At 25.6% G+C, this 27,943-nt stretch overlaps 2 protein-coding genes across 6 annotated transcripts in view; one reads left to right on the top strand and one right to left on the bottom strand.

Annotated features, from left to right (window-relative positions):
- The window catches only part of LOC135929192 (DNA excision repair protein ERCC-8-like), a 33,838-nt gene extending 18,131 nt beyond the window's left edge, over window positions 1–15,707 (top strand). For 2 of the 4 annotated variants that reach the window (XR_010572509.1, XR_010572511.1), the window contains exons 5-7: window positions 68–204; window positions 247–623; window positions 1,612–1,791. Coding sequence is in view for 1 of the 4 variants with exons in the window: in XM_065465743.1 (XP_065321815.1) it covers window positions 68–204; window positions 247–492 (383 nt within the window). In the remaining 3 variants the exon portion in view is untranslated. Of the gene's footprint in view, window positions 1–67; window positions 205–246; window positions 676–1,611; window positions 1,792–15,587 lie in introns of those variants that run through there. The other 2 variants (XR_010572510.1, XM_065465743.1) reach the window with 2 other exon arrangements.
- On the bottom strand, window positions 8–27,270 carry LOC135929191 (argininosuccinate lyase-like). Of its 2 annotated transcripts, none has more exons than XM_065465741.1 (9): window positions 27,216–27,270; window positions 19,266–19,382; window positions 17,498–17,668; window positions 16,467–16,944; window positions 16,091–16,205; window positions 13,275–13,503; window positions 11,834–11,914; window positions 5,592–5,698; window positions 8–663 (listed from the first exon to the last, which is right to left on the bottom strand). In XM_065465741.1, exons 2-9 carry the CDS (start codon window positions 19,371–19,373, stop codon window positions 525–527), a joined length of 1,428 nt encoding a protein of 475 aa, XP_065321813.1. In that variant the 5' UTR covers window positions 19,374–19,382; window positions 27,216–27,270; the 3' UTR covers window positions 8–524. The 2 variants fall into 2 exon arrangements, with proteins under 2 accessions (XP_065321813.1, XP_065321814.1); XM_065465742.1 differs by lacking the exon at window positions 27,216–27,270 and adding an exon at window positions 27,106–27,125.
- Window positions 27,271–27,943: the final 673 nt, after the last annotated feature.

A 27,943-nucleotide genomic window follows, 5' to 3' on the forward strand; every position in this document is an offset into this window, starting at 1 on the left:
TTATATAATTTTCAAGACGAAAACATACCTATTAAATTTTACAAACGTGTTAAATTATATAAATCAGATCATTCAAAACCCTGGGTACAAGGTTTAGAATTTGGAAAAGATTGCCACAAGATTGGTATGTTAAACAGCGATGGAAAACTATATACATACGACTTGTTGAATATTAATACCGAATCAAACGCCATAAATTTTGATGTAATTATATTTTAGATTAAATTTATTTATAAAATATTATAGAATATTATAGGGAAAGATCAAGAAAAATTATTGAAAAGATTTATAATTGCTGATAATTCCTATATCGTTCCTTTAAAAAATAAAATTATTAAATATAAAGTTGATAATGATGCATTTAAAGAATTTAAAAATGCACATTTCGGTGATATAACTAACTGCATTGCACATCCTATTAATGATGGCATCTTTTACACTTCATCGTTAGATGCGAGTATCCTCGAATGGTCAATACAAAATATATATTAAAAATAGAATTATATAAAGCAAGGAATTATATATCATTTATCAATCAAATATTGATCTAATACATTGATTTGTGATAATATGCTTGAAGTGCCAGTTCCGCCGATAGCCTTATATTGTTCCACACTATTAACGTAATTCCAAATATTTATAACGTCTTTTTCGAAGAGAGGACTTTCGTTTTTTTTAAATAACAAACAATAAAAATATAGTTATCAAAATCTTTAAACCTCATATCGAATTTAAAGAATAATGACAAATAAATTGTGCAAAATATTTATACGGGCCCGGATGAAGTTTTTATAGTTTTAGAGCTAATAATTAAGCAATTTATGTCGTTTTCCTTTTAAAAGGTTATTATGGGTCCGAACAACCTATAAAAAATAAATTTTATGGACCGAGTAAAAATAATCAGGTCTGGTCGAAAAACCTGTTATGAAATTTCCATGGGCTGGTTTGGACCATGTCTACTTCATTAACGGGTCATTATTTTATAATTTATAAAAATGAACTTTGATTTATTTTAAATTGAACCCTTTGTTTTATCTCTTTAATATTTTATAAATTAACTTTTATTTCTCATTTTCATCTATTGAATGTTCAAACTTTGATGGCACCAATTATTACAGTATCGGACATGCTTAAATTTATTTTGTCTTATATTATTTGTATTTTAAATACTGAAAAATAAAAAGTCTTCTTCTCCATTTAATGGCGATTTCCAGGTTTACCCAGGTAGGCCAGTTTGTTTTCCCTTTGATTTTATCTTGTATTTATTACTTGACACAAATGTACTACTAATATGTGCCTCAAAGTCAATAATTAAAGCATTCTTCGTTTAGTATCCCTTTTTTAGGTTTATCCGGGTATGCCAGTTTCCCTTCTAATCCCCTTTCTCCACCACGGACCTGCGTCACTGCCACTTGGTTAATCTTAGCATTTCATGTCATTATCTACCACTTTCACACCTTGTCTTTGTCCATGACCAAATTAAAGTATTAACTAGTTTTATCACCATTCTCTTGAAGCAACATATACTAAAGAATTATTCATAGTTAAAAATTTTCAACTAAGAACCATTCAATCTAAAACTTTATTAATATCATTAGTATTATTTAACAGCTCAGATCGACCGCCAAACTCGAATCATAAAAACTCAATAAGCGACATAATGAGCCACAATGGTTGCCAGAATTTTATCAAATAATGACATCAAATCAAAAAAATATTTTATCCATCGTCTTAACACGCTCTTTGGTTCAGCAATATTTATGAAGTAATTGTCATTAGAGATCTGCAAAAGTATTCTTTAAAATATATTTCGATTATCAATTTTATATTGAATTTTTTATGTAAAATAAAAATATTTTATTTTATTTATAGAACTAGACGCCATATTAGTGTTGTTAATTGGTTGGTTGTGTAAAACCCAGACCCGGGGTTTGGGTCTAAAAAATCGACCAAACCAGCTCTGAGACAGACCCTGGTCGTGTTGTTGTGACGATTAATAAACATGTTGATTAAATTTTTAAAAAACCCATTGTTGAGATAAAAATATTTTGTTTGTAAAAATAAATTAAATTCCACTTGCGCAAATAAATGAGAAAGTTTAATAAAATATAGGAAAAAGTTATTGATCAATTTTGACAATAACTTTGGCAAAAATTAATATTTTTTGATCTAGTTTTTATTTATATATATATATTGGGAATAACTAAGTTATTATCCACTTCTAACTCAAAAATTTTGAAAATGTCGAGTGGACCACTCCAATTCTAGACCGACGATATATAAAATCTTCAATTTACACTTTTTATAAAAAAATAATTATATAATGAACTTAACTTCAAAAATATAAATATTTTTAAAATTATTATTTTCTTAAAAAAATTATCTAAGTAATAAAAAATAAAAATTAATGAACAACTTCAAAAATATTAAAAAAAACGCATCAAGTGACTTTGCCATTTTTTATCACAAATTATAAATTTTCAACATAATTTATTTTTATTATTTATATATGAACGAAGTAACACTTCACTAGATAATCTAATATATATAATCTCCATAATCAAAACATGATCTTTCGTATCTTTCTAATATATTTAAAATTTAAGGAGACTATATAGTGTAATTATTTTTTTGCTCTCTACGAGAGTCGAACGCAAGCCTCCCGTTTCAAAGTCGTATGTTTTAAGCATGCACCAACTTGAATATAATAAAATTTTAAATATTATACTAAATATACTTATTAATAAATTTTATATAAATATTAAAATATAGGAGAAAAAGAGGTTAAATTGTTCCAATGTATACCGTGAGCATGTATTAGAAATATCAAAATTTAAATTTGTGATGGAAATCATATTGGATAAAATATAAAATAGAAATGCTTCAAAATTTTTTAATTTTAAATATGGGCTAGGCCTGAAAATTTTTTTTGCAGAAATCCCCAGGCCTAATTAAAAACCAAACCCATGCAACTTTCATATTCTGAATATGTTTTATTTCAGTTCTCAACTAACAAAATTATCATGGTCTTTGGCGGGCTTGAGAAAATTTTCCCAACAATATAGTTTTCAGAGATTTACCTATCTCCAGGCTTGGGAAAATATTACAAAATTATTATGGGTTGGCCGGGTTTGAGAAAAAAAATTTCAGGCCAATGTCTGGTCCATATTTAAAATTAAAAAATTTTCAAGCATATCTATTTTAAATTTTACCCAATATGATTTCTATCACAAATTTAAATTTTATTCTAAATATAAAATTAAATTTAAGATATTGTCATTAAATTACAATAGAAATAAATGAAATATAAAAATTAAATTTAAGACATTGTTATTAAATTAAAATAGAAATAAATGGCAAAATTTTATGAAAGTTGCATGGGATTTGGTTTTTTGATCAGGCCTGGCTATGTCTGCAAAAAAAAATTTCAGGCCAATGTCTACCACATATTTAAAATTAAAAAATTTCCAAGCATCTCTATTAAATTTTATTCAATATGATTTCTATCACAAATTTAAATTTTATTCTAATATAAAATTAAATTTAAGACACTATTATTAAATTACAATAGAAATAAATGGCAAAATTTTGGGAAGGTTGCATGGGACTTGGTTTTTGATCAAGCCTAGCTATGTCTGCAAAACAAAATTTTGAGGCCAATGTCTAGCCCATATTTAAAATTCAAAAATTTTGAAGAATCTCTATTTTTAATTTTACCCGATATGATTACTATCACAAATTTAAATTTTGAAATATCCTTAATGCTCACGGGTTACATTGCAACAATTTTACCTCTTTTTCTCCTAAATTTTAATATAAAACATATTTAGTACCATATACACTAACTAACTAATTACCCCTCAACCCCGTCATTCTTGACGGGTTATTAGCTAGTTATATAATATTATGTTTTTGTATTATTTTATATTCTGCTTCAGTTTTAATATGGTTAAAAATATACGATTGAAGCGATGCGATGTTATTACGAATATAATTGAAAACAAATGTGTTTTTTATTATTTAAAAAAAAAAAAATAATTTTCATCAAATTTATAATTATAACTGTTCAATATAATACATTAGAGATCTGTAAAATTCCGGAAGGGCTTCGGGCCGGGCCTATTTTTTAAAAAAAATCGGGTTCAGGCTGGGTTGGGCCAAAAATTTAAAAAATAAATTCCGGCCAGGTCGGGTCGGGCCTTGGAAATTTTATTAAATATATCTTAATTTAATAATTTTATGTTGAATTTTTCAAGATTGAGTTTGATTGGGATATTTAGAATACTTTTGGATATTCGTTTTTATTTATAAGGGGAGTGGGATTATAAAAAAGAATCTTTTTCTCCTATCCAAAATATATAAAATTGCACTTTTTATAAGTTAAATTATCTGAAGTTTTTATTTTCCATTTTTTAAAACTTCTAGTTTTTTAAAGTAAAAAATGTTATTTTTATCTTAAAAATGGGTTTTATTTTTAATTTAATCAATATATTTAAGAAATCGTCACCCGAGTCTGCCTGAGCACATAAAAGGGTCGTAAAATTTACGACCAAGCAAATTAACAACACTACGCCATATAACATATGTCTTTTATTTTTTGAGTAATTATAAAAATTAATTTCTATATTTAAATAAAATTGGGCCGGCAAAATTTTTTAAAAAAATTTCGGGCCCTGGGCTTGAAAAATTAGGCCCGATGCAAATCACTAATTGTCATTAATTAAACATACTTTTAGGTATGATATAAATAGTGGTATTGGTCATAGTGAGACAGATAATTCAGCCAGAATAGGTATGAGCCTTTAATAAATGAATTTTTGATAACAAATCCCATCAGAGTTCCAAAAGATGCTCGTAATACTTAAAATTTTTGTCAAATATATTATCTACATTTGTAAAAAACTTCCTTTTGTACAATCACTCTGTTTATCGACGCAATTAAAAATCAATTATCCAAACAGACATTTGGTAGAAAAAATTCTAACATAATCAACCAAGATGATATGAATGCTACTTTTCGTCTTGACTTCTAATAATACCTTAACTCCTTTTTAATAATGAAAATAGACATCTTTGTGAGTTTGAGTGGTAGATTTGTGGAAATTATAAAATTATGTAATTGTTCAATGTGGTTTATCTTATTTTAATAGCGGTAGTCTCCCAACAATGTGGGAGATTTGGCAACCTCTTTCTTTTTGGGACAAAGGTTATTTGAAAAAATGGTGGTAAAATTCAGAAGTCAAGCGCGTAGCTAAAACTAGTTTATTTGGGAGTCAATATTTTTTGGGTGTTATTTTTTATAAGCCATTATAAATAAATTTGGAGTAAAAGTTTGGGGACCGAAAAATCTTTGAGAGGGCCAGGCCCTAAGTACTTGCAGATTGCTCCCCAACCTTGAATACACAAAAAATTTTATATTAAAGACTACACCTACCTATAATTTGTAAATAATACCTTTTTAGCCTTCTTCTCCCCTCTCCAGCCCCAGCTGAGGCAGGACTAGAGGTAAGCACTAAATAAACAATGGATAATATAAATTGAGTACTAATTTGATTATAATTTTAAGGCAAGATATTTAAAATTATACTAACTTTATGTTCTTTAAATCTTTCAAATCAATTTTGTCAATAGTTGTAAGATTTTTTTCCGCAAAATTCACTACTTTACCTGAGACATGGTGTGCATCTCGAAAAGGCAGCTATATCAAAATAGAATGTAAACATTTTTTTTAGTTATAATACAAATAAATAATTAAAATTTTTAATTTTAGCCAAAACGAAACATTTTAAAAACACTATGAAATTTGTAATTATTAATATAATAATTATATATATTTCCGAATCTGTTATAAATTAAATAGCAGAGATTCATTAATATCAAAATTTAAAAAAACAATATAGCTATATCTTTGTCCTCAATCAAGAAATGCGATTTTTATAATAAAAAATGATTATTTGACAAGTTTTAATTTAGAAATTGAGAATTTTAAGATTAATACCCGCAAATAAAAGAATTTTATTATTTTCTAATTCAAATTAGCCTTATCCATTATAATTTATCCCCATAGTATAACACCCCCAAAAGTTTTCTAAACGTTTTAAAGATGCTTTTAAAACCTATAAGACAGTTAAATATTAATAAAAACAACTTTTTGATAAATATTTCAAAAAGGCCCTTTTTTTTAAAAAAAATGGGATATTGATATGTATTTTAAAATAAAACAAGTTTTATAACAAATTTGTAGCCTAATCCCTCATTTATAAAATATAGTGCTTTAAAGTAACGGCATTACCTTTTTATAGATGTAACAAACAACGCCTTTCAATGGTAATGTAAAACGTTACTTTACATTTTTCTTAAAAATATGAAAAAAAACACATTTTATTGTATTATAAAATTACCTTTATTTATTTTTTAAATTTTATATATAATTTAAGCCAAGTTTTTAATTCAGATCAACCACCAAATTCCTTCATTTTTATTTTTCAGTCAAGATTGTTAATCTAATGAATATTGAGTCAATTATTAAACGGTTAACTAATATTTTAGTATGAAAGATATTGCCTCTGTGTGCCATCTAGGAGCAAAATCTTAAGGCTAATGTATATTCATTTGGATAAAATATTGAGTAGCCGTTTTTTAAAATCGGCTCAAAACGAGCCGTTTAACAACACTAGAATCAATCATGGTTTGCGAATTTATATTCTTATTATCTAGTACTGTAAACATTTCTAAAAATCTCAAAAAAAGGAATGCGTTCACGTTCGTTTAAAACTTTATGAATAATTTTTTTTAAAGATTTTTAATATAAATAAATAACATTTTTAACAATATATTCGCCATATTTAAAATAAATAGTTTTAAGCAGAGATCCAAACCGAAACAAATATGAGTTCGGGTTCGGATAAAAATAACGGTTCAAGGTTAGGTTCGTAAAAATAAAAATATCGGTTTGGTTCGAACTTCTAAAAACAATTTCACTTTGGTATTCAAGGCTACATTCGAATTATGTATAGGGTAAAGTATATTTTTTTAAATTTCATAATTAAAATAAAAAACATACATAAAACCTTCATTATTATTAATTGCACATTATAAAATAATATTTATTTTTAAATATAACGAATAAATATCAATAATTAATTATAATATGAACAATTTAACTTTATTTACTTAAAATTTTTTTAGCCGCACTTAATATATTTTCAAAATTGTCTCACTCAAATTACATCATAAGGAGATAATATAAACTTAATAGTTGAATAATATCTTTCCACACTAACTTGGATAGCCGGCACTGCTAGTATGATATCAGATTTTATGTGTCATTTATAATACCGGATGTAAATAATTTATATCTCTAGATTTAATTTATTCATGATAATTTAAAAGCTTAAAATATTTAAGAATGTTGTAAAATGGCAATATACTAAAGTTTATAAAAATTATGACTGACATTTATCAATCAAATGTGACTGATAATAATCTTTAAAGCAATTCGAATATAATTAAAATATTCTGCAATTTTATAATCATGAGGCTCGAACCGGTTCAGAGGCATTTTAGCGGTTCGGTTCAGGTTCGGCTAGAAATTTTTTAGCGGTTTAGGTTCGATAAAAGATACCGGATTTTAGCAGTTTAATGGTTCGGTTAAGGTTCGATTTGGATCTCTGGTTTTAAATGAATAAAAAAAATATTTTTGCTTATAAAAAATAAAATTTCTTATTTATTTTTAATAAATAAAAACTTATATCATATAAAATTTAATTATTTATAAAATATATAAATTTATAATACTTTATATCAGGGATCCATCGGTTCAGGTTCGGATAAAAATAATGGTTTAAGGTTCAGGTTAGGTTCGCAAAAAATAAAAATATCGGTTCGGTTCGAACCTTTAAAAACCGGTTTGAACACATTTGTATTCAAATCTACATTAGGATTATGTATCAGGAAAATTTTTTTATTTTATAATTAAAATAAAAACCATCATTTTTATTAATTGCACATTATAAAATAATATTTAATTTATAAATATAACAAATAAATATGTCAATGATTAATTTAAATATGAACAATTACTTAAATTTTTTTATTAAGCTGCACAATTAATATATTTTCAAAATTCGTCTCACTCAAATTACATCCTTCCACACTAACTTGGGTAGCTGGCATTGCCAGTATGATATCAGATTTGATGTGTCATTTATAATACTATATGTAAATAATTTATATATTAGATTTAATTTTTTTCATTATAATTTAAAAGCTTAAAATATTTAAAAAATATTGCAAAATGGCAATACACTAAAGTTTATAAAAATTATGACTGACGTTTATCCAATCAAATGTGATTGATAATAATTTTTAAAACAATTTGATTATAATTAAAATATTTGCAATAATTATGAGACTCGAACAGGTTCAGAGGCATTTTAGCGGTTCGGTTCAGGTTCGGCTAGAAATTTTTTAGAGGTTTAGGTTCGATAAAAAATACAGGTTTTTAACGGTTCGGTTTGGATCCCTGCTTAATATTGCGTTTAATTCTTAAAATATAAAACCCTTGATAAAACTTATAAATAAGTGAATTTCAAATAGTCACACTAAAAAAAAATTCTAAATATTATATAGACTATTTATATCTATGCATATAATATTTGATGATTTTTATTTTATGTCCATTATAATAATTTAATAAGCCTATGAAATACAACAATCTAAAATAAATTATTAACAGGATACTTTATATAAAATAATAAATATTGTCATAATTGAAAGTAAATATTTGTAAAATCATCATTGGTAGGCTTAGATTTATAAAATTTGATTTTTGGTGAAGTCTTTATGTATTGCGTTTTGTGAGTTATTTTCAGAGTTGTTAAAGTAGCGCGCTAACATTTTTGGTAGCTATAGCTAATAGCGGCTACTTTTTTTGTAATTATTAAATTTTTAGCGGGCTACTTTTTTTGAAAGTAGCCGCTACTTCGCTACTTTTAAAAAATATAATGAAGGTAAGTATAAACATGAAAATTTAAATATAATATCATAATTAAATATAATATCATAATTTTTATGATTTATTATTTAATTTTGAAATTGAAATATAATTTCAATTTGTAATTTATATTTTCATTTGTATTATAAACCTAAATCACGTGTTAATAATTTAAAATGTCATCGCCTATGTATATCCACAGACAATGATATTAATGAAATGGAAGATACCAGGGAAGAAAATGTTCTTAATAGCTATAATACAAATTTCCCATTCCCCAGATTTGAAAATTTTTTAAAATAAATATATATAACCAAAACTGGTTTCAAATTTATTTGTTTAAAATGTAAAAAAAAATATTTCCTCAAATCAATCCAGTAGCTATACCCTCAAGAAACACCTAAAGGTAAATTGTCATTTTTACATTCTAATAATATTTATTTTATAAGACTGTTCATGAGTTTTAAGAAAATGGAGAAACATCTAAATAATTTTGGTATGACTCTACATCCAAAAAGACTAATTCAAACCAAATTAATTAATAATGCAAATGACAATATTTCTCAGAAATTGGCTGATAAAGTTATTGTTGATTTTATAATTTATACAGTTCAGCCAATGTCCTTAGTTGATAATCCATCATTTACCATGATGATTAAAACTCTATCCCCTGGTACAACAATTTTATGCTGCCAGACACTAATGAATAAAATAGCAGATAACTTTAAAATGATGAAAGATGCTCTAATAATAGTTATCAGAGATATCATATATATATGTAGCACGGAAGATAGTTGGACACATAACAGAAGGTAAATCTTATTTATATTTATAAATTGATCTGATTAAATATTTTTGAGCTTATTTGGGAATCACAGGCCATTGGCTAGACCCTAGGACTTTAAAAAGAAGATCTATGGCATTAGCCCTCAAAATAATAATAGGATGCCAGAGATACGATGTACTTGCAAATAAAATTATTGATAATCTATCTTATACTAAAAATATGTGTATAAGATTAAATACGCCCTTACCCTCAAGTGTTAGTGTCGAGAGTAAGGCAAAACTTATACTTTCTGATAGTCGCTCTAGACTTGGGGATGATAATATTGAAATGATTTTATTATTAAAATGTAACAATTACCATAAATATTTATTTTTATTACATAAATTTTTTTATAATCAAAACTAACTATATTTTAATATTTATAAATGTTGATTTTTATATATTTACTATACAATAACGTTATAAGCAAAAAATAAAAAATTTGTTTGGAAATTTTTTTTATAAAAAGTAGCTAAAGCTACTTTAAAAAAATAGTAGCTAATAGCGAGCTACTTTTTTTGACAAATAGCGATAGCGGTAGCGCGCTACTTTTAAAAGTAGCGTTTAACAACTCTGGTTATTTTATTTGATATAATTTTTTTAGATTTGTAAAATTTGATTATTATGAAGTCATTATATATTGCGATTTTTGAGTTATTTTTATTTGATATAATTTTATTTTTTCTTTTATTCTGATTTTCAGCAATGATAATAATTTTTTTATAAAAATGTATTTTTAACTTGAGCTTCTCTATAAAAGGGAAGCGAATTGTAATATAATTGATTCGTTTTTTTCCCTTTTAAAATTATTATAATTTTGCTTCCTTTGTGATTAATAAAAGATTTGTAGCAATATTGTAATATAATTCTCGGAGTAATATTCAGGAAAGAGGCGTACAACGTAATAAATATCACAATCAAGTATCTCCTTAAATTAGAACTTGAATATTTTGAAACTGATATTATAATTTTTGGAAACATTTTACATTTAAGCCATAGTAATGTTAATTCACCTATTTCTGAATTTTCAGAAACAGATGATAATGAAATAATAGAGCTAACGCTAATTTAAAAAAATATAATTAATAATATTCAAATTAATAAACTATATAGTACAGAAATAGTGGCTAGCTAAAAAAACTCTAATGTGATAAAGGAAACAGTTGATTAAAAAAACATTTATTTCTTAAAAAATTCGGATTAATATTTTTTATTTTTAAATGTATAAAAATAAGATTTTCTAAAATTGAACGAATGTAAAAAACGAACGCGTTCACGTTCAAGTTAGTCAAAAGTAAAAGGAATGCCGTTTATCATTTATTTCTGAACGCGTTCATTTACAACATTATTATCTAATATTATAATTTATTATATAAAGAGCATTGTGTCAATAGTACTTATTTATTCAGATGATTTAACCATGCCCTGACTCCAATGAAACATTTTTTTACACCAATAAAGAAAATTAAGTGTACAAAGTTTACACTATGTATGTGTAAATTGTGTCCCAAATCAAATATTTCAGGAAAAATTGTGGAAGCAGCCATTGGAAGAAATGGGAAGTTATCTGATTAAACCTGTTATGACAAGATGGAACTCTTTTTATAACTCCGTGTAGATAGTCCTATTAAGGAAAAAAAAATTAAGTAACGTTTTGCGCTATCATTACTAAAGAAATGCGTTACTCGTTACCTTTTGAAAGGTAATGAATTACGTATCTTTTCCTCAAATAGGTAATGACGTTACTTTACAGCATTCGATTTTCCATCTAAAAAATCAATTCAAATTAAAAATTTAAAAAATATATGATAAAATTGAGCAGTATTAAAATAAAGTATAGTTTCATTTTAATATTTCATTTTGAATATTTTTATTAAGCCACAAATAAATTATAAAGCCATTTATTATTTTAGGAAATTCTAATTTCACTCAAAGAATAATTTACATATTATGTTTAGAAATTTTACCTTTAATATAATATTTTACAATAAAATCTTATTAAAAATCTTTACTCCTTTATTAACTAGATAATATGCTAGGTCTGTTGCTAACATATCTGGCGATAAGGCATTGTAACATCTATCTTCATTTACCTATAAATATCAAAAAATTTAATTATCACAAATAAAAAAAACAGAGCAAGCCCGTCAATGGTAGGGAATCATAAATGATAAAGAATAACAAATGGTAAAGAATCATAGTTTATAAATGGAAAATAATATGACAAAATTAAGTCAAAGATTCCATCGAATTCAGCAATGAATAAGTACTCGACATAAAACAATCAATACCTTAAAAAAAGATTCTCAATAAAGCTGGTTTTTTATCTAGACTAAACTCTTATTGTTTAAGTCAACAGATGTAAGACCAGACCATATAAGATTATATCATACGGATAAGGCAGAGGATGTGATGTGCCTTGTATTTTATACATGTATTAACGCTTTTGTGGTCAGCTATTCCCTTCTTCATAATATTAAAACGGAATATGTAAATCTAGTAAATATTTTTTTGTATTTTTTCATTCTCATACCCTTCAATTTTAAACAAATACAATAAATTTTTTAAAATTGTGGTTCGTAATATGAAGTCCAAAATAGGAAATCCAAAGAATGTGTTTATCTTCCGATAATAGTCATTTATACATATATTTGAGTTCTTTTCAAAACGCAATGCCTAACAATTAAAAAAAATCTTATTTTTATATTTAGTTGTGTATACAAATTGTAACGTGTAGCATGCATGGGAGTGATTAGCATCCTTTTGCTCATCCTTATCGATATAACAGATCTTTCTCTCATAAATAGTAAAAAAATTAGTTATTACGTTGCCGTTTTTATTTTTAGAGCTCTATATGGAAGTTGAGCAAATATAAATTGATTTAAATATTTAGTCTTCTTACAAGATTGAAAAAATAGGTAACAAAAAAATGAAAGTAAAATATTATAAGTAAAAGAAAATAATGGTCAAGGCCAATTATATAAAGCCACTTCAAATTTTGAAATTAAAAAAGAAGGTAATTGCAATGTTAAATTTATTAGTTAATTCAGATTCGAAGATTAAAACCTGACCTATATAGGGTTTCATTTTTAAGTGATGCTAAAGCTAGAACGGCTTGCCCAGAATTTTCGTAAGGGGAAGGGAAATTTTTTTTGAGTGACCTTTTCTATAAATTTTATTGGATATCTTTAAATCCCTTATTAGGACTTCGGCCGGATTACATTTAACAAAAAAAATTTGGTTTGACATGTCGAAATATGGTTTATGATGGCATATTGTACTCAGTACTCATTTATTGGGGGGGGGGGGGAGGGGGTGTTGAGTTTAGGGGCTTTTATATTTTTCGAATAATATTTATAAAAACTGGCAAATTTGTCAAGCCCCCCCCCCTACGATTATGACAATGAGCTATGAATTTATTTATATTTAATTTAAAAAATGGATATTAAATACCTCAAATGCATCTATGATACCGACCATAATTTTTAACGAGGACAATAAAATATCAAAGGAATCGAATAAAAGTCTTTTATCATCTTGCAAATCTTTATTGTATGTCGACGGCAATCCTTTTAATATTACTAAGAGGGCGTTACAATTAGAAATTAAAATAGCGCTTTTCCCCCTGATCAACTCTAAACTATCAGGATTTTTCTTTTGTGGCATCAGACTACTACCTGTTCTATAATTTATTTAATAAAATTTAATATACACATTATATGTCATTTAAATATATATATTTACAAATCCTAGTCTTTCATATTCTACCTTTACAACAAATTTCTTCTAACAATTTTATCATCATATTTTCGTTTTTTTTAAATTACCATATTATGCGAAACACTATATAATTGCATTTTTCTTCAAATTATTTAAAATTATTTATTATAAATATTTTTTATTCTAAAAACGTATCTTCTTTTATTCCCAATTCAATCAGTTTTTATAATCTTATTTAAAACATTTACATTTTTTATTCATACAAATTAAAGGTAAGGTTAGAAATGGGTGGGGTATAAAAATAACAAAATGATAAAAATTTATGAGTATTTATGTTTATAAAAAAATATAGATATATTGGTAATAGTGTTGTTAAAAAATTCTATTTGGGTTGATTTTTCAAACCGGCCTGATTAAGATTTTAACTAAAATAAATTATGTAAGTATCAAATTTGGCAAATAGGTGTCTAAGCATTTCTGTCAGCTATATGCATAATCTTTAGGCTTACATGTTATTTTGGTTATAATCTCAATCGGGCGGTTTTTTAAAATCGACCTGAATCGGACTTTTTAACAACACCAATTAGTAAGGTTCAATAAGTGAAGAAAAAATATAACTAAAAAAGCTATATTTTTTGAGCAGTAAATTAATAAAAAATTGTCAGTATTTTTATTAGCAAAGAATTGATTATTTTTGATGATCAAATCTCTTTTTTGTAAGATACAAAAAATTATATTAATCATTAATAATTTTTCCTCTTCTTCATTTTGGAATATTGGTCTAAATATTTCGAAAATAATTCTTGGCATACTCTTCGGTCATTTCTCTAACTCCATGTTCTAAAAAAATTGTCAATTCCTGTTCATTTAAGTATTTAAAATTCTAATAACATCTTCCCGATGAATAGGATTCAGATATGAACTATATGCCGCTTAATACTTTATTATATGTCATTGTCTCTAATTTGATTCTTTAATTGCCCTATTATAACGAAATGTGTCATTATCCATCATAAAAACATGTTATTTTATTGAAAGTGAGTTAATTCATTAACAAAATTTATAAGAAATAAAAAAAATGAGAAGAAAAAAAATTAAGAAAATATGACAAAAATTTAAAAAAATGAGATAAAAGTAAATAGAGGTGGGGTGGCAAGTTAGAAATAAGATTAAAAATAACCAAAAATTAAGGAAACCCCCAAACATTGACATTTCAGGATTATTAAAATTTGGACATGTACCATCACATTTGTGTATCAAATAGAATTGTCCAGTTGAGTTAAAGGGTATGTATGGCCTAAATTGCATACATAACCATAGGGAGACACCAGAGTCATACAGCAATTAATCATGTTATTTATTGAGGCTTATAAGCCGCACATATTCCCAACCATTTCGAGCCCATCAACTTATCGGGCGTAGATCGAGTAAGACCTGATTATGACAACTATACGGGCCCTTAACAAATCAGTAGTATGGGACTATGTTTGAGTCTTTTCACTCCCTTCAAACGTATAAATCTGCTAACCCAAGTTGAAATCAAAAATATTTAAAAATATAAAGATCTAAACAAATTTCATTTCTACTCTTTATCGCCAATAACATTCAAGTTTTTGAAAAATTTTTCGTGGGAAAATTATATTTTACCAACGAAGCCAAAGAATTTTTATTTATTAGACAAAAAATTCAAATCAAAATTTTTAGATAAAATTATGGTTCCTTTTTGGGTACACAATTATTAAATCTATAATTAAATATACATTCTTTTAAATTTAGATTTTTAGTTTTATTTTAATATCGTTCGTTTTTTTAAATTTAAAAATATAACAAATAACAATCTTTTTTGAATGGAAATTTTTTCATTCTTTTTTTGATAGACTTTTTATTTGATTGATTGCCCCTTTCCCTTAATGATCGGACCTTTTCCTAAATCTTTGTAACTTCTTGCCTTTTGATCGGACCTTATTAACTTCCTTTTTTTGATTGGAAAAACCTATATTTGATTTGTAAAACTAATGACTATAATGTAATTGGATATTCTTATAGGAACATTCAGGCAACTGAAATAAATTTTTTTAGCCGAAACTGGAATAGAATCGGAACGCAAAAATGCATGTTGTTACGGATCCCTGATCTAAAGCCTGAATTGAATTGGGCAAAGCCAAGTATAAAAGTTTAATGAATTGCCATTAATAAAATCTAAAAAACAAAATGGTGTTTTTGCTTCCTTTGTTGAGATTGATTAAATGATAATTACATTTTAGTGGAATTAGACCAAAGCAATTAGTGATTCCTTTTTTTATATATATTAGCTAACTTTATAAAAATTCGTTTAATTTATATTTTTTCTTAGAAAAATTGGAAGGACCTAAAATTAAAATAAATAATTGGGCTAAAAATAAAAACTTTGAGCCAGGCCGAGATTTAAAATTTTAGAACGAGCTGAGCCGGGCATCTGTATGGGTCAAAATTCGGGCCTGCTTGCAGGGCCCCATATTGTTATTAGGAGGGTTTCGTATCATAATTATATGTATATCTAAAAATCTTACGTATATTTATCAGGAAGTATGATGTAACCGAATTCTTTCGTAGAATAAAGTATTAGGTCCTCAGATAATCGGCTTAAATGGATTCCCACAATTGATGCCCAATATAATATGTCCACTTATAATAATAATTACAAGTTAAATTTTATCATTTTGAAGTGAATATAAATATTAAAAAAATTCCAAAGATATCAACCGTGTTGACTTATTTCCGCTTAATGATGCATAAACTATGTTTTCTAATTAATAAACAAGTAATATTAAAAATTTATAGTCATATTTGAAATATAAAATTCGTTAAAGCATTAATCATGTCACATAGCCTCAAGAGCTTTGAAGAATATTATATTATAAACATCTAATATTCATTTATATTAACTTATAAAATCTCGATCAGAAGTTGCATCCATACTATTTAAAGAACAATGTTGAAAATCTAGCTCTTTCGCTAGTTTAATCCTATCAAATCCTTTTAAAGGGTTTCCAGCTATTGCCCCACTGCCTAAAGAAAGTGTTGATATACCCCATGGTTCCTGACTGACAATATATTTTAATTTATCTAGATCCCGTTTAAAAGGCCAAGCATAACTCAAAATCCAGTGGCTAAAGGCGACAGGTTGGGCTCTTTGTAAATGAGTATAACCGGGGAATATCAAAGGTTTATTAGTTGTCTCATCTTTTGAAATTAAAATATATTGATTAGCTCGGTTTTTTAACCCCTGTAAAAGTAAGGATAGAATCAATGATAATTTAGGATACATTTCATGACGTATATACAATCGCATATCATTTGATACTTGATCGTTTCGACTTCTACCTGTATGAAGCTTGCCACCCGTTTCTGGTCCGATCATTTCCTAAATATATTTTATAAATTAATTTTATTGTATTAAATATAGATTTAATGTTCAATTTACTTGATTAAAAGTTATGTTTATTTAAATAAATTTCCCATAGGGAGTGAAATCATCCCCATAGATTTTATTGGGGCTTTAGACCCCCCTATAACTTTAATCTTGATCATTTATAGCAACTGAAGCATAACTTCTATAAAGTAAATTTATTTGCTAAAGTGACCAAACCATTTATTTTCGCTGAAATGAATTTTGCGATAAATTAACCCTAATCCATATATCGGGTCTTAGCCCATAGCCATGGGCTGTTTAGGCAAAAAAAGAGATCATTAGGGCACAACAACTAACAAAGTTATCATATTAATGTTCAAATATACAAGTAAAATGTTGCATGAAATTTTATTTTTAAAAAATTTAGAACAATTATTCAAAAAAAAAGTTCTCAAATTTAATGTTCAAATTAAAAATGTAATAAATTTCTTTTTAAACAATTGGTTCACACACACCTTATTAATAGTTAAAAATATGATACAAAAAATTAAATATATAATTATACTTTTAATCTTCGTTCAATAGCTGTATGAATATCTTCATCGGACAATTGTATAGCAAATTTTTCATTCTCCCATTCATCATAAATATTGTCCAATCCTTTTTGAATTTCGTTCTCTTCTTCTTGAGTTAAAAGGTTTATATCCTTTAAACCCTTGGCATATGCTTTACTGCCCTTAATTATAATGAATTTGAAAAAGAGTATTAAAATTATAATATAGAGTTGAATTCTCTAAAATTAGGTCTTATTTAAATAAAACTAAATTTAAAATATTTTCTTTACATTCAAATGCCCTCGAAGTCGTGGGATTTAAAATTATTAAAGAAAATGAAATTAATCTTCTTGGTTCATCTTTAAGCAGTTTTTCCAGGCTGGGTAAAAATATCGCAAATAATGTATAAAAAAACGTATAGTTGCGATATATATGAACATTTCAATGCAGTAAAGGGCTCTTTTTTTTATCATTAAAAACATTTTAAGGCATTAAAATTGATTGTTTTAAGAATAAATAAATTTTTATAAAAAAAATATTCTTCAAATATACATTTACTAATAAATCAATTTAATGCCTTAGCCGCACTAAGTATAATAGAAAAGTAAATAAATAGAAGAAAAATATTAGAAAAATTTAATCATTTCGAAATATTAATTTTAAATTTTCTACTGGACATAAGATGATCAATATTTTAAAAAAATTTTAATGCCCCCCCCCCTTCTTAATTATCAATTATTGATTTAGTTATTAATATTATAATTTTTAATTTAAAACTATTTATTTAATATGAGTAAAAGTAGTGATGCAAAATTGATCCACTCAAGCCGACTCTGTCTCGAGGCATTTATTAGTCTAAAAAAAGTAGAATTTTTACCTTTCTCTATCATCTCAGGTAAAATAAGCTAATGAGCTAAAATTTCGTTTCAGATATTACTAGAACATATATAACGTGTCTACTTTTATCGAAATTGAAAAAAGGCATTTGATTTGACATGGAATGACCCCACATAAGAACATGGAGCTTATCAGGAATTAAATTATTAGTAAGAAAATGTTAAGATATCTTAAAAAATTACAGAGGATCCTGAATGGAACCCGGCCTTATACAAAAAAAAATTAGTACTAAAAGTACCTATCAAAAATATGGATCCCAAATATCAACCATTTTAGCCAATACCGATACCCAAATCGATATTACTGTTACTAACATGGTATCGACCTATACCAAAAATAACTATTTATTGGTGAAAAAAAGGAAAGTTATCATTTTTATTTTATCATTAAATATTTTAAAATATATAGAAAATAAAGATTATAATAGCATCTCGTTCTTTTTGTCGGTTTAGTATATAATTTTTTTTATAAATTCGTAACATAATGTTGATTAAAAAATTTTTTAAAATTTATGAGGGTTAAAATTCTCGTTTTTGAGTATTATCTACTGGTATCGGTTAAGATTTAAGGCATATGTCGATATAGTGATCAAGTATCGGTGCATCTCGGCAAAATGCTAACTATTAAATAATCCTTCAAAGTCGATTCTTATATTTTTTACAATATAAGTCATTCCATAATTTTTTCACTTAATTCAATCTAGCCGAATTCCATTGTATTCAGTATTTGGCTGGGTTCGATACTGGTTCCTATATAATTATTTAAATATCTCAACTCTTCATACTTTGAATTTAACAATAAAAATACGTATTCTGACATCCCCATGTTCTATTTAACGCCGTTCTTATCTGATGAGATGAAAATAACTCAATTAATTTTTACTTTTATATCCACTCGCCATAATCTTTGATCAGTATTTATTGAAGAATTAAGTTTTTCCAACACAGGATCAATACAATCATCAAATCTTCCGCCCCATAATTTAGCCATTGAATAAATCTATTAATATTTAATACATTTAATATTATTATTTTTTATAGATTTGATGATTTAGTTAGAGCAGTCTCAGAGGAGTAATGCAATAAAAATTTTACAACTCACCCAGCCTTTCATTAAAAATATTGGTTATATAAATAATTTCTAGAAAAAGTGTCCCCAACCTCTCAAGAAAAAAATGACCGAAGGATTGACCAGCAAGAAATGAAAAATAACCAAAAGAAATTTTTATACTCGATGATTTGAATTAATAATGGTTCCCCATCCAATTTTAAAAAAATAATTAACTACTTAGCCAACGGTCCGGTGGCAATTATTTTTTGGATCTAAACTCAGCACGGCCCGAATTTTAATAAAAGCTTATAGAGAAGAAGTTTTAAACTCCGAATATTTATCTTTTTTAATATTATGCATTAAATTTAAATATTCAACCATAACTTTAATAATTTAATGATTATTTATTTCTATTTTTTACAAAATATGATAGAAAATGAATATTAAATATTCACCATTTTGTAATTTCTTTTAAATTTAAACTTTTCAAATGTTTTCTTTTATTAAATTAAAAAAATAATTATTATAATTTATTTGGGATTTTGACAAAGCAATTCGCAATTTATATTTATTTTACTTTATAAATATCGGTCAGTATTGGTAATGGCCGACACCTTCAATTTTAGTCGATACCCAGTGACGATTCACAAAAATGAAAAATAACCACAATTTTTTTAAAAAAATTGGTATATTTACCTTATAAATTTATAAAAAAAAATTACAAAAATTTCTAAACCGATAAAAAGGAAGGATTTAATTTAATTTTTTAAATTTAATAAATTAATCGTAAATGATAAGTAAATAAAAAATGATAAGTAAATTTTAAAAAAAATGATAAATAAATAAAAAATTAGAATATTGACGAGTGGTCTTCATTGCCGAAGTGCTGAAAGATAACTATATGGCATTCATTTTCTAAGAAAGAATATTTTAGACGTTTCCTGAGGCCGTAATTTAAGAAAGGGGTTGATTTAATTTAGCGAACAAGTTTATACAAGCATATTTCCAAATTAGAGGTTGTCCACTAGTAATAGCATCTAGTCTAGCCATTTATAACCATTATGATTGAAATAAATATGCCCCAACATAGTTTACAACTTTTTAGAGTTAAGGACTATGTGTGAAAAATGTGAAATTTATTTAGACTTTAACCAGGATAGAAATTGTTTTAAAATATTTCATAATAAATAAATATATATATTTTTTATACATGCTTTGAGCTCAATGATATCAAATTGTATCATGATTTTTTTTACCTGATATAAATGAAGATTTTTTATAAAAAAAAAATTTTAGTTTTATTTTAAAAAGTAGAGCTTTAAAGGGTTAATTTGTTTATTTTGTTATTGTAAAATGTTTATTTTATTATTATATTTATCAGAGACCTGCAGGCCCGGCCCTAAGCCTGGCAATATACCCGGGCCGGGCCATGCCTAAAAAAATTTTTTTTAAACATATCCTGGCCGGGCCTATAAAAATTTTTTTTAATATATCCGGGCCGGGCCTAAGATTGTTAAACCCGAGCCGGGCCTTAATATTTTTTATAAAAAATTTTACATTATGAGTTAATGGTTATAAGATTATATTATATTATAGTTATGATTAATATAATATTGGGTGATGGTTAACACTACCTAACACCCACAGATCGATCTAATTATTAATTTCCTGCAAATTTATTCAAAGTATTAATATATTTTTTTATAATTCATATCTAAATTTTTACAACATATTTTACCAAAACAATCTAATAAAGGAATATCTTAAATAAGCCCCAATATTCAAGTATTATTAATATATTTTTTTATAATTCATATCTAAATTTTTAGAATATATTTTACCAAAACAATCAAATAAAGGAATATCTTAAATAAGCCCCAATATTCAAGTATTTTATTAATATATTTTTTTATAATTCATATCTAAATTTTTAGAATATTTACCAAAACAATCAAATAAAGGAATATTTAAATAAGCCCCAATATTCAAGTATTATTAATATATTTTTTTATAATTCATATCTAAATTTTTAGAATATATTTTACCAAAACAATAAAGGAATATCTTAAAAACCCCAATATTTATGTATTTTATTAATATATTTTTTTAGAATTCATATCTAAATTTTTAGAATATTTACCAAAACAATCAAATAAAGGAATATTTAAATAAGCCCCAATATTCAAGTATTATTAATATATTTTTTTATAATTCATATCTAAATTTTTATAATATTTACCAAAACAATCAAATAAAGGAATATCAAGGCACAAAATACTAATGATATAATTAATAAAATTAAAAATAATATTTATTATTTTAGAAATACAAATAATAATTTAAAATCTGAAATATGGGCTAAATTTAACATCATCATAGATGAAAATAAAAAAAACATTGGCTACGTACAATGTAAGAATTGTTCAAGTATATTATCTTATAATTATAAACATGGTACATCACATTTAGAAAGACATAAATGTGATGGTAAATCCATGAAAATTAATAAAAAAAATTTTACACCTGAAAAACCAACCTATAAATGTAATATAAAATATTTTTAAAAAAAATTTATAGATCATTCCTTAACACTTTGCGCAAAAGATATTAGATCTTTCGAAATGATAGCTGGGAATGGGTTTCTTGAATTCAGCCAGGCTCTAATCGATGTTGGGGCAAAGTATGGTAAAATAGATATCAACTCATTGATTTCACATCCCACCACTATATCACGCCACCTTAAAGAAAACTGTAATAAAATAAGAAACATTTTGGTTGATACTATTGCCCCAGTAATCAAGAATCGATTTATGGCTGCTTCCACTGATATATGTTGCGATGACCATAAAAAGAACTCGTTTATAACAGTTAACATGCACTATATATCAGATGACTGGAAGTTAGTGAAGAGAAACCTATTTACTGCTAAATTTAAAGAAGTGTCAAAAACTAGCAAAGTAGTTAAGGATGAACTATTAAAAAATTTTCATAATTTTAATTTTAACACTAACGATTTTATTAATATAATATTTGTTACAGACCAATGTAAAAATATTATAAAAGCATTGGAGTTAAATGAACGATTAAATTGTTCTTGTCATATATTAAATACAATTTTAAGAAATTCATTTAACTTCAAATTTGGAAAGTAATGCCCCATTAATAAAATCAACAGTAGATAATACTAAAATATTAGTGGGGCATTTAAAACAAAGTAATAATAAATGCTAGCATTTGAAAGCCCTTTATCAAGATATAGAAGTCCGCTGGAACTCAAATACAATATGCTCAATTCTGTTTATTCTCAAAATGAAGAAATTATAAAAGTTTTTCAAAAACATGGGGGATCGGAAAAGTATTATATTATAGACTTTCCGATCCTTCAGGATCTAGTAAAAATTCTTGAGAATTTTAACAGAGCTATTGTTGAGTTACAGTCGGACTCTTGTACTCTTTGTAAAGTGGTAATTTGGTATTATGAACTTCTTGAAGTTTGTAATACCTTTCAAGAAAAAGGAGAAATAAAATTGATTTTACTTAATATAAAGCATTTTTTAATTAAAAAATTTGTTTTACACAAGTATCATTTTATTTATCTTTTTCTCTGTCCCAAATTCAAGCAATTACGTATGTTGTCAGGGACAGATCGCAAGATGACGGAAAACTATATAAAAGATTATATTAAATTACAAGAGGCTCAGGAAGTAAATGAAATACCATCGACCAGTCAAATTACGACTGTTGTTAAACAAACTGAATCGTTTTATGACAAATGGGGCGATGGTAATTCTGGTAATATGTCAATACCCGATGATGAATATTATAATTACATAAATAAAAAAATAGATGAAACATTTAAGGTGGATAATTTGTTAGAGTGGCGGCTCATCAAAGCGAATTTCCAATTTTAGCAAAATTGGCAAAACGGGTATTGGCAATTCCTGCTTCAAGTGCAAGCTATGAGCGGAATTTTTCCACTACTGGGAGAATTCTTGAAGAAAGAAGTAATCTTCAACCTGAAAAGGTAGATATGCTTCTCTTTCTTTATGATAATTTGTGAATTTTTAATATCTTTCTTGAGTATAGGGTTTCGTAGTGTTATTAAACGGCTCATTTTGAGCCGATTTTTTAAAACGGCTAACTCAATATTTTAGCCAGAAAAATATTGCCTAAGTTTCGAGATTTCTATAATATATGCCTAGACCTTTGTTCCTTCTATGAGCAAAATCTTGAGGCTTGCGTAAAATTTTTCTAGACGAAATATTGAGTTAGCCGTTTTTAAAAATCGGCTCAAAATGAGCCATTTAACAACACTAGGGTTTCGTCAATCATGCTGGTTTTTTACTTTGCAAACTGTCAAATATTTATTGCATTTATTATATTTTACCTTGAGTCATGAAAGTTTTTAATCCAACATTTTTTATTATTTTTTTTTACAATATTATATAATACAATTATCTTCTTTTGTTAAAAATGTATATTATAAAATAAATTATATTAATATTGTGCAATTATATTATATTTTCAAAATACTATTTATTATACATGCATTTTTTTAAATAGCGATTTATTTTTATTTTATAAATTAAATAGTAAATTAAATACAACATATTATATTCTCAAAATATTTTCCATTTTTATAAATTAAATATTAGTTTTATTTTTTTTAAATGCAATATAAAATATAGTATATGCTCAAAATATTATTACCATTTTTATGAATATTAGTTTTATTTTTATAAATGCAATATAAAATATAGTATATGCTCAAAATATCCATTTTTATAAATAACAGTTTTATAATTTTTATAAATTTAATATAATATTCTCAAAATATTAGCTTTTTACATGTATTTTTTAAATAATAAGCGATAATACTCGCTGAAAAATATGGTAAAATACCTCATAGGTGAATTGTATATACCAGGTCAAATATAATTTTAAATAATTCCGAGCCGGGCCTGAAATTTTTAAATCCGGGCCGGGCCTGGCCGTAAAAAATTTTTTTTTAAATATCCGGGCCGGGCCTAAAAAATTTAAAACCGGGCCGGGCCGTGCAAATGGTGCCTCTGCAGGTCTCTGATATTTATTATATGAATTTGAATAGAAAAAGAAAATGCGATTTGATAAACGAATAAAATAAAAAGTTATACATCAAGAATTACTTTTAACAAATACAACTTCAGATTATCAAATTTTTTGAAAATATAACTATTATTTTATTACTTTATATTTGTATATAAACAGGAAAGATAAATAAAATATCTATAAAGATAGTAAATTCTAAAATATTTGAATAATAATTTTAAATCGAGATTCAAAATCCAATAAAGATATATGTAAGGTGTAACGTTGTAGTTTTTATTTAGAAACTCGGTTTTTGGTTAGTGACTTAAAACTGATTAATGAATTTTAATAAATAATAAGTGGTAATTAAGCAATAAATATTGGCGCAACCCAGATATTATTTTCACTAGTAAGGATCAAAGTTAACTTATAAGCGTTATAATTAATATGGTGCGATTCTTATGAAAGGCATAAAATAGGGTAGCTTAGAAAATTATATTCAAATTGCAGAGTTGTTAAAGGATCGAATCCTTTGTCAATTTTCTCGGATTTAAGATCCTGACCTTAAATTGTGAATCGTGATCGAGATCATTTTTTTAAATATTCAATCCCGATCCTTTTAAAAATTATTTTTTAACTTAAAAAGCAATAAATATAAAAATTTTGAAAATTAAATTTAAATATCATTAAAAAAAAATATCTATCTACATCATATTTTATCAAACCATTCCACCTGATTTATATTTCACAAATTTTTTGTAAGAACAAGTTATATTTATTATTAATTATATTATAATATAAATTCTAGGTTTTACTAATGTCCTCCATTATAGATTTAGAAGATGATACATCTACTTCTATTGATATGACAGCAGATATAAGTGAGAATGAGAATCTTTTACCATTTCATAATTTACATAAGTATTTTACTTTATGTGAAATGGATGGAAGTAACCATACAATGATCTATGTAAAATGCTCTATATGCAAAAACAAAATACCTTCTTCAAAGATTAGCAGTTCAAACCTAAAGAGGCATTTAGAAGTAATAAATTCTTTTAAAAATACAATTTTTATTATTTGTGAAGATCATAACAATATGCATATAATAAAAATTATAGATTTCCTTCACTATATGATGACAGCAATATATTGGCATCAATAATTCACCCAAAATTTAAGTTCAATTGGCCTTTTATTAATCTGCCACAAAAGTTGCTAAAAGAAAGGTTAATTGCCCATTTAGAAAATATACAGGGTCAACCATATGCAGATCCTTCAAATGAATGCATGGATCGATACCTTTTTGGGAGGAAAAACTAGTCACAAAATGCTATTTCCATTTTTTTTATTCTAATGATGATTCCGTGAATATTTAATAATTATGTTAATTAAAAAAAAACATTTATTGAACCTTTACCATCAAGCGCTCCTATGGAGAGCTTGTTTAGTAAAGCTAAACATGTACTTAATGGAAAACGTGGCTGTTTTAATGATGATAATTTAGAAAAAATTTTATAATTAAAGGCTAATTTAATTATAAATAAATATATTCTAATTGTTATACATTCAATTACAATAAATTTATACCATATTTATTTTTTTTTATATTAGTTAATTTTGCATCGATCAGAAATTTAAATAAGAAAAGGATTGTGATCCTTTTTTTATAAAAAGGTCGATCCTGAATTTTGATCCTCTTTTTTTCAAAAGATCGTGATCGGGATTCGATCTTTTTAAAAGGAACGATTAAAAGGCCTGTCCAATTGTAAATTTTCTAAACCAAAAAGCCATTAGACACGTTACTGTACAGCACTAAAAAAATACATAAATAAGTCAACTGTTCATATTACAGGAGATCTTCACTTTTTTATATATAGTTGTTACTTTAATATACTTTACAAAATAAGTTTCATTTTATTCTTTATGGCAGTTACAAATCAAGTGGTTTTATTCCAAGTGTTAGGTATCGTGCAAACTTAATTTATATTGACCAATTTAAAAAAAAATACATTATCTTATTGATCACTTTAAAAAAACGTTATTTTATTATATTTTTCAGAATTGATATATTTTATTTTTACAGTTTTAATTTGTACTTTTTTGTAATTGATCTTTCTTACTTTTTTTAATAAAACAAATAAAAAAAATAAAATTTAATTTATTTATAAACAAATACTGTTTTTAAAAATTATTATTTAGTTAAATAATGTCAAAATTTTTAATGTGAGGAAAATTTTTAAATTGTGGGAGATTTAAATTGCAGATTAAAAGAAAAGGTTTCCTTGTGTCAATAAAAAATTTGTGGAAGACTCCAGCTTATAGGAAAACCTGGAAACCTTCAACAAAATTAGAACTATAATAATGATGAAATTAAGAATACAAATCAATTTTATTTATTGAAGTTTTTTCAAATAAGCCACTGCTGACTTATATCTTGTAGAGCTATTTATTAATTTTTTTGCAAAATAACAGATAGTTAGACTGTATTAATAAATAAAATTTTGATAAATATCTTATACAGGAAAATATAGATTGGCTTCTATATAAATGCTATAAAAAATTATATTAAAATTATTAAGATTTCTATTCAATTTTTATTTACAATTCTATCTTGATTCCTAACTATTTAATATCACAATTAATTTTCGAATATACATTAAAAATAATTTTAAATTAGTTGATATATTATTTTATAATAAAAAAAAAGCATACATTGGTCTCAGAATTAATTATGGATATAATGAAATAATATTTCTGTCACTTCTACATGACATATTTTTCTATCAGCTGATGTATTATATAAGATCGCCTGTCAGAATTAACAAGGTATTTTTGAATAGATACTGCCAAATTTGTTTATTAAAAATCATTATTTTCTAAAAACATCAGTGATCTAGCCTATAAGACCATACATTACCACTATGGTTTTAGTTCTAGGTTCGAAACCCATGAGGATCATTTTTTTTCTGAAATCAATTTGGTGATTTCGTTTTTAAGAGGATGATATAATATATAGCAGAGACCTACGGCAGGGTAGTATTTTAATTTTTTTTAAATGTACCTCAGAAATAAAAAATTTTAATACCCAAACCGTGTCGGACCTAAAAATTATTTTATAAAAAAATACATGGGCCAGGCCCAGCGTCTACATGACAGAATTTTCATTGGATGCAAACCCCCTTCAAAAACCTTAGCCTACCCCCCTAAAAAATTTTGCCATCTTTGGGCGGCGATGTTTCTCCATTATTATTTCCACTTTTTAAATTATAATGATGATCTTTTCAGAGAATTTATAAAGGATAACTTAAATTTATCTATCTCTACTCCCAACTATCAATATTTTGTAAATATAAGGATTTATTTTTTAGATAATAAATTCAATTAAAACCTCCATTATTTACAATGAATTCATTATAGCATTATGAGCTTGCTGAAATATC

The sequence above is a fragment of the Gordionus sp. m RMFG-2023 genome, chromosome 4, assembly GCF_954871325.1.
Source record: "Gordionus sp. m RMFG-2023 chromosome 4, tfGorSpeb1-WG-v2, whole genome shotgun sequence".
NCBI lineage: Eukaryota > Metazoa > Nematomorpha > Gordioida > Chordodea > Parachordodidae > Gordionus > Gordionus sp. m RMFG-2023.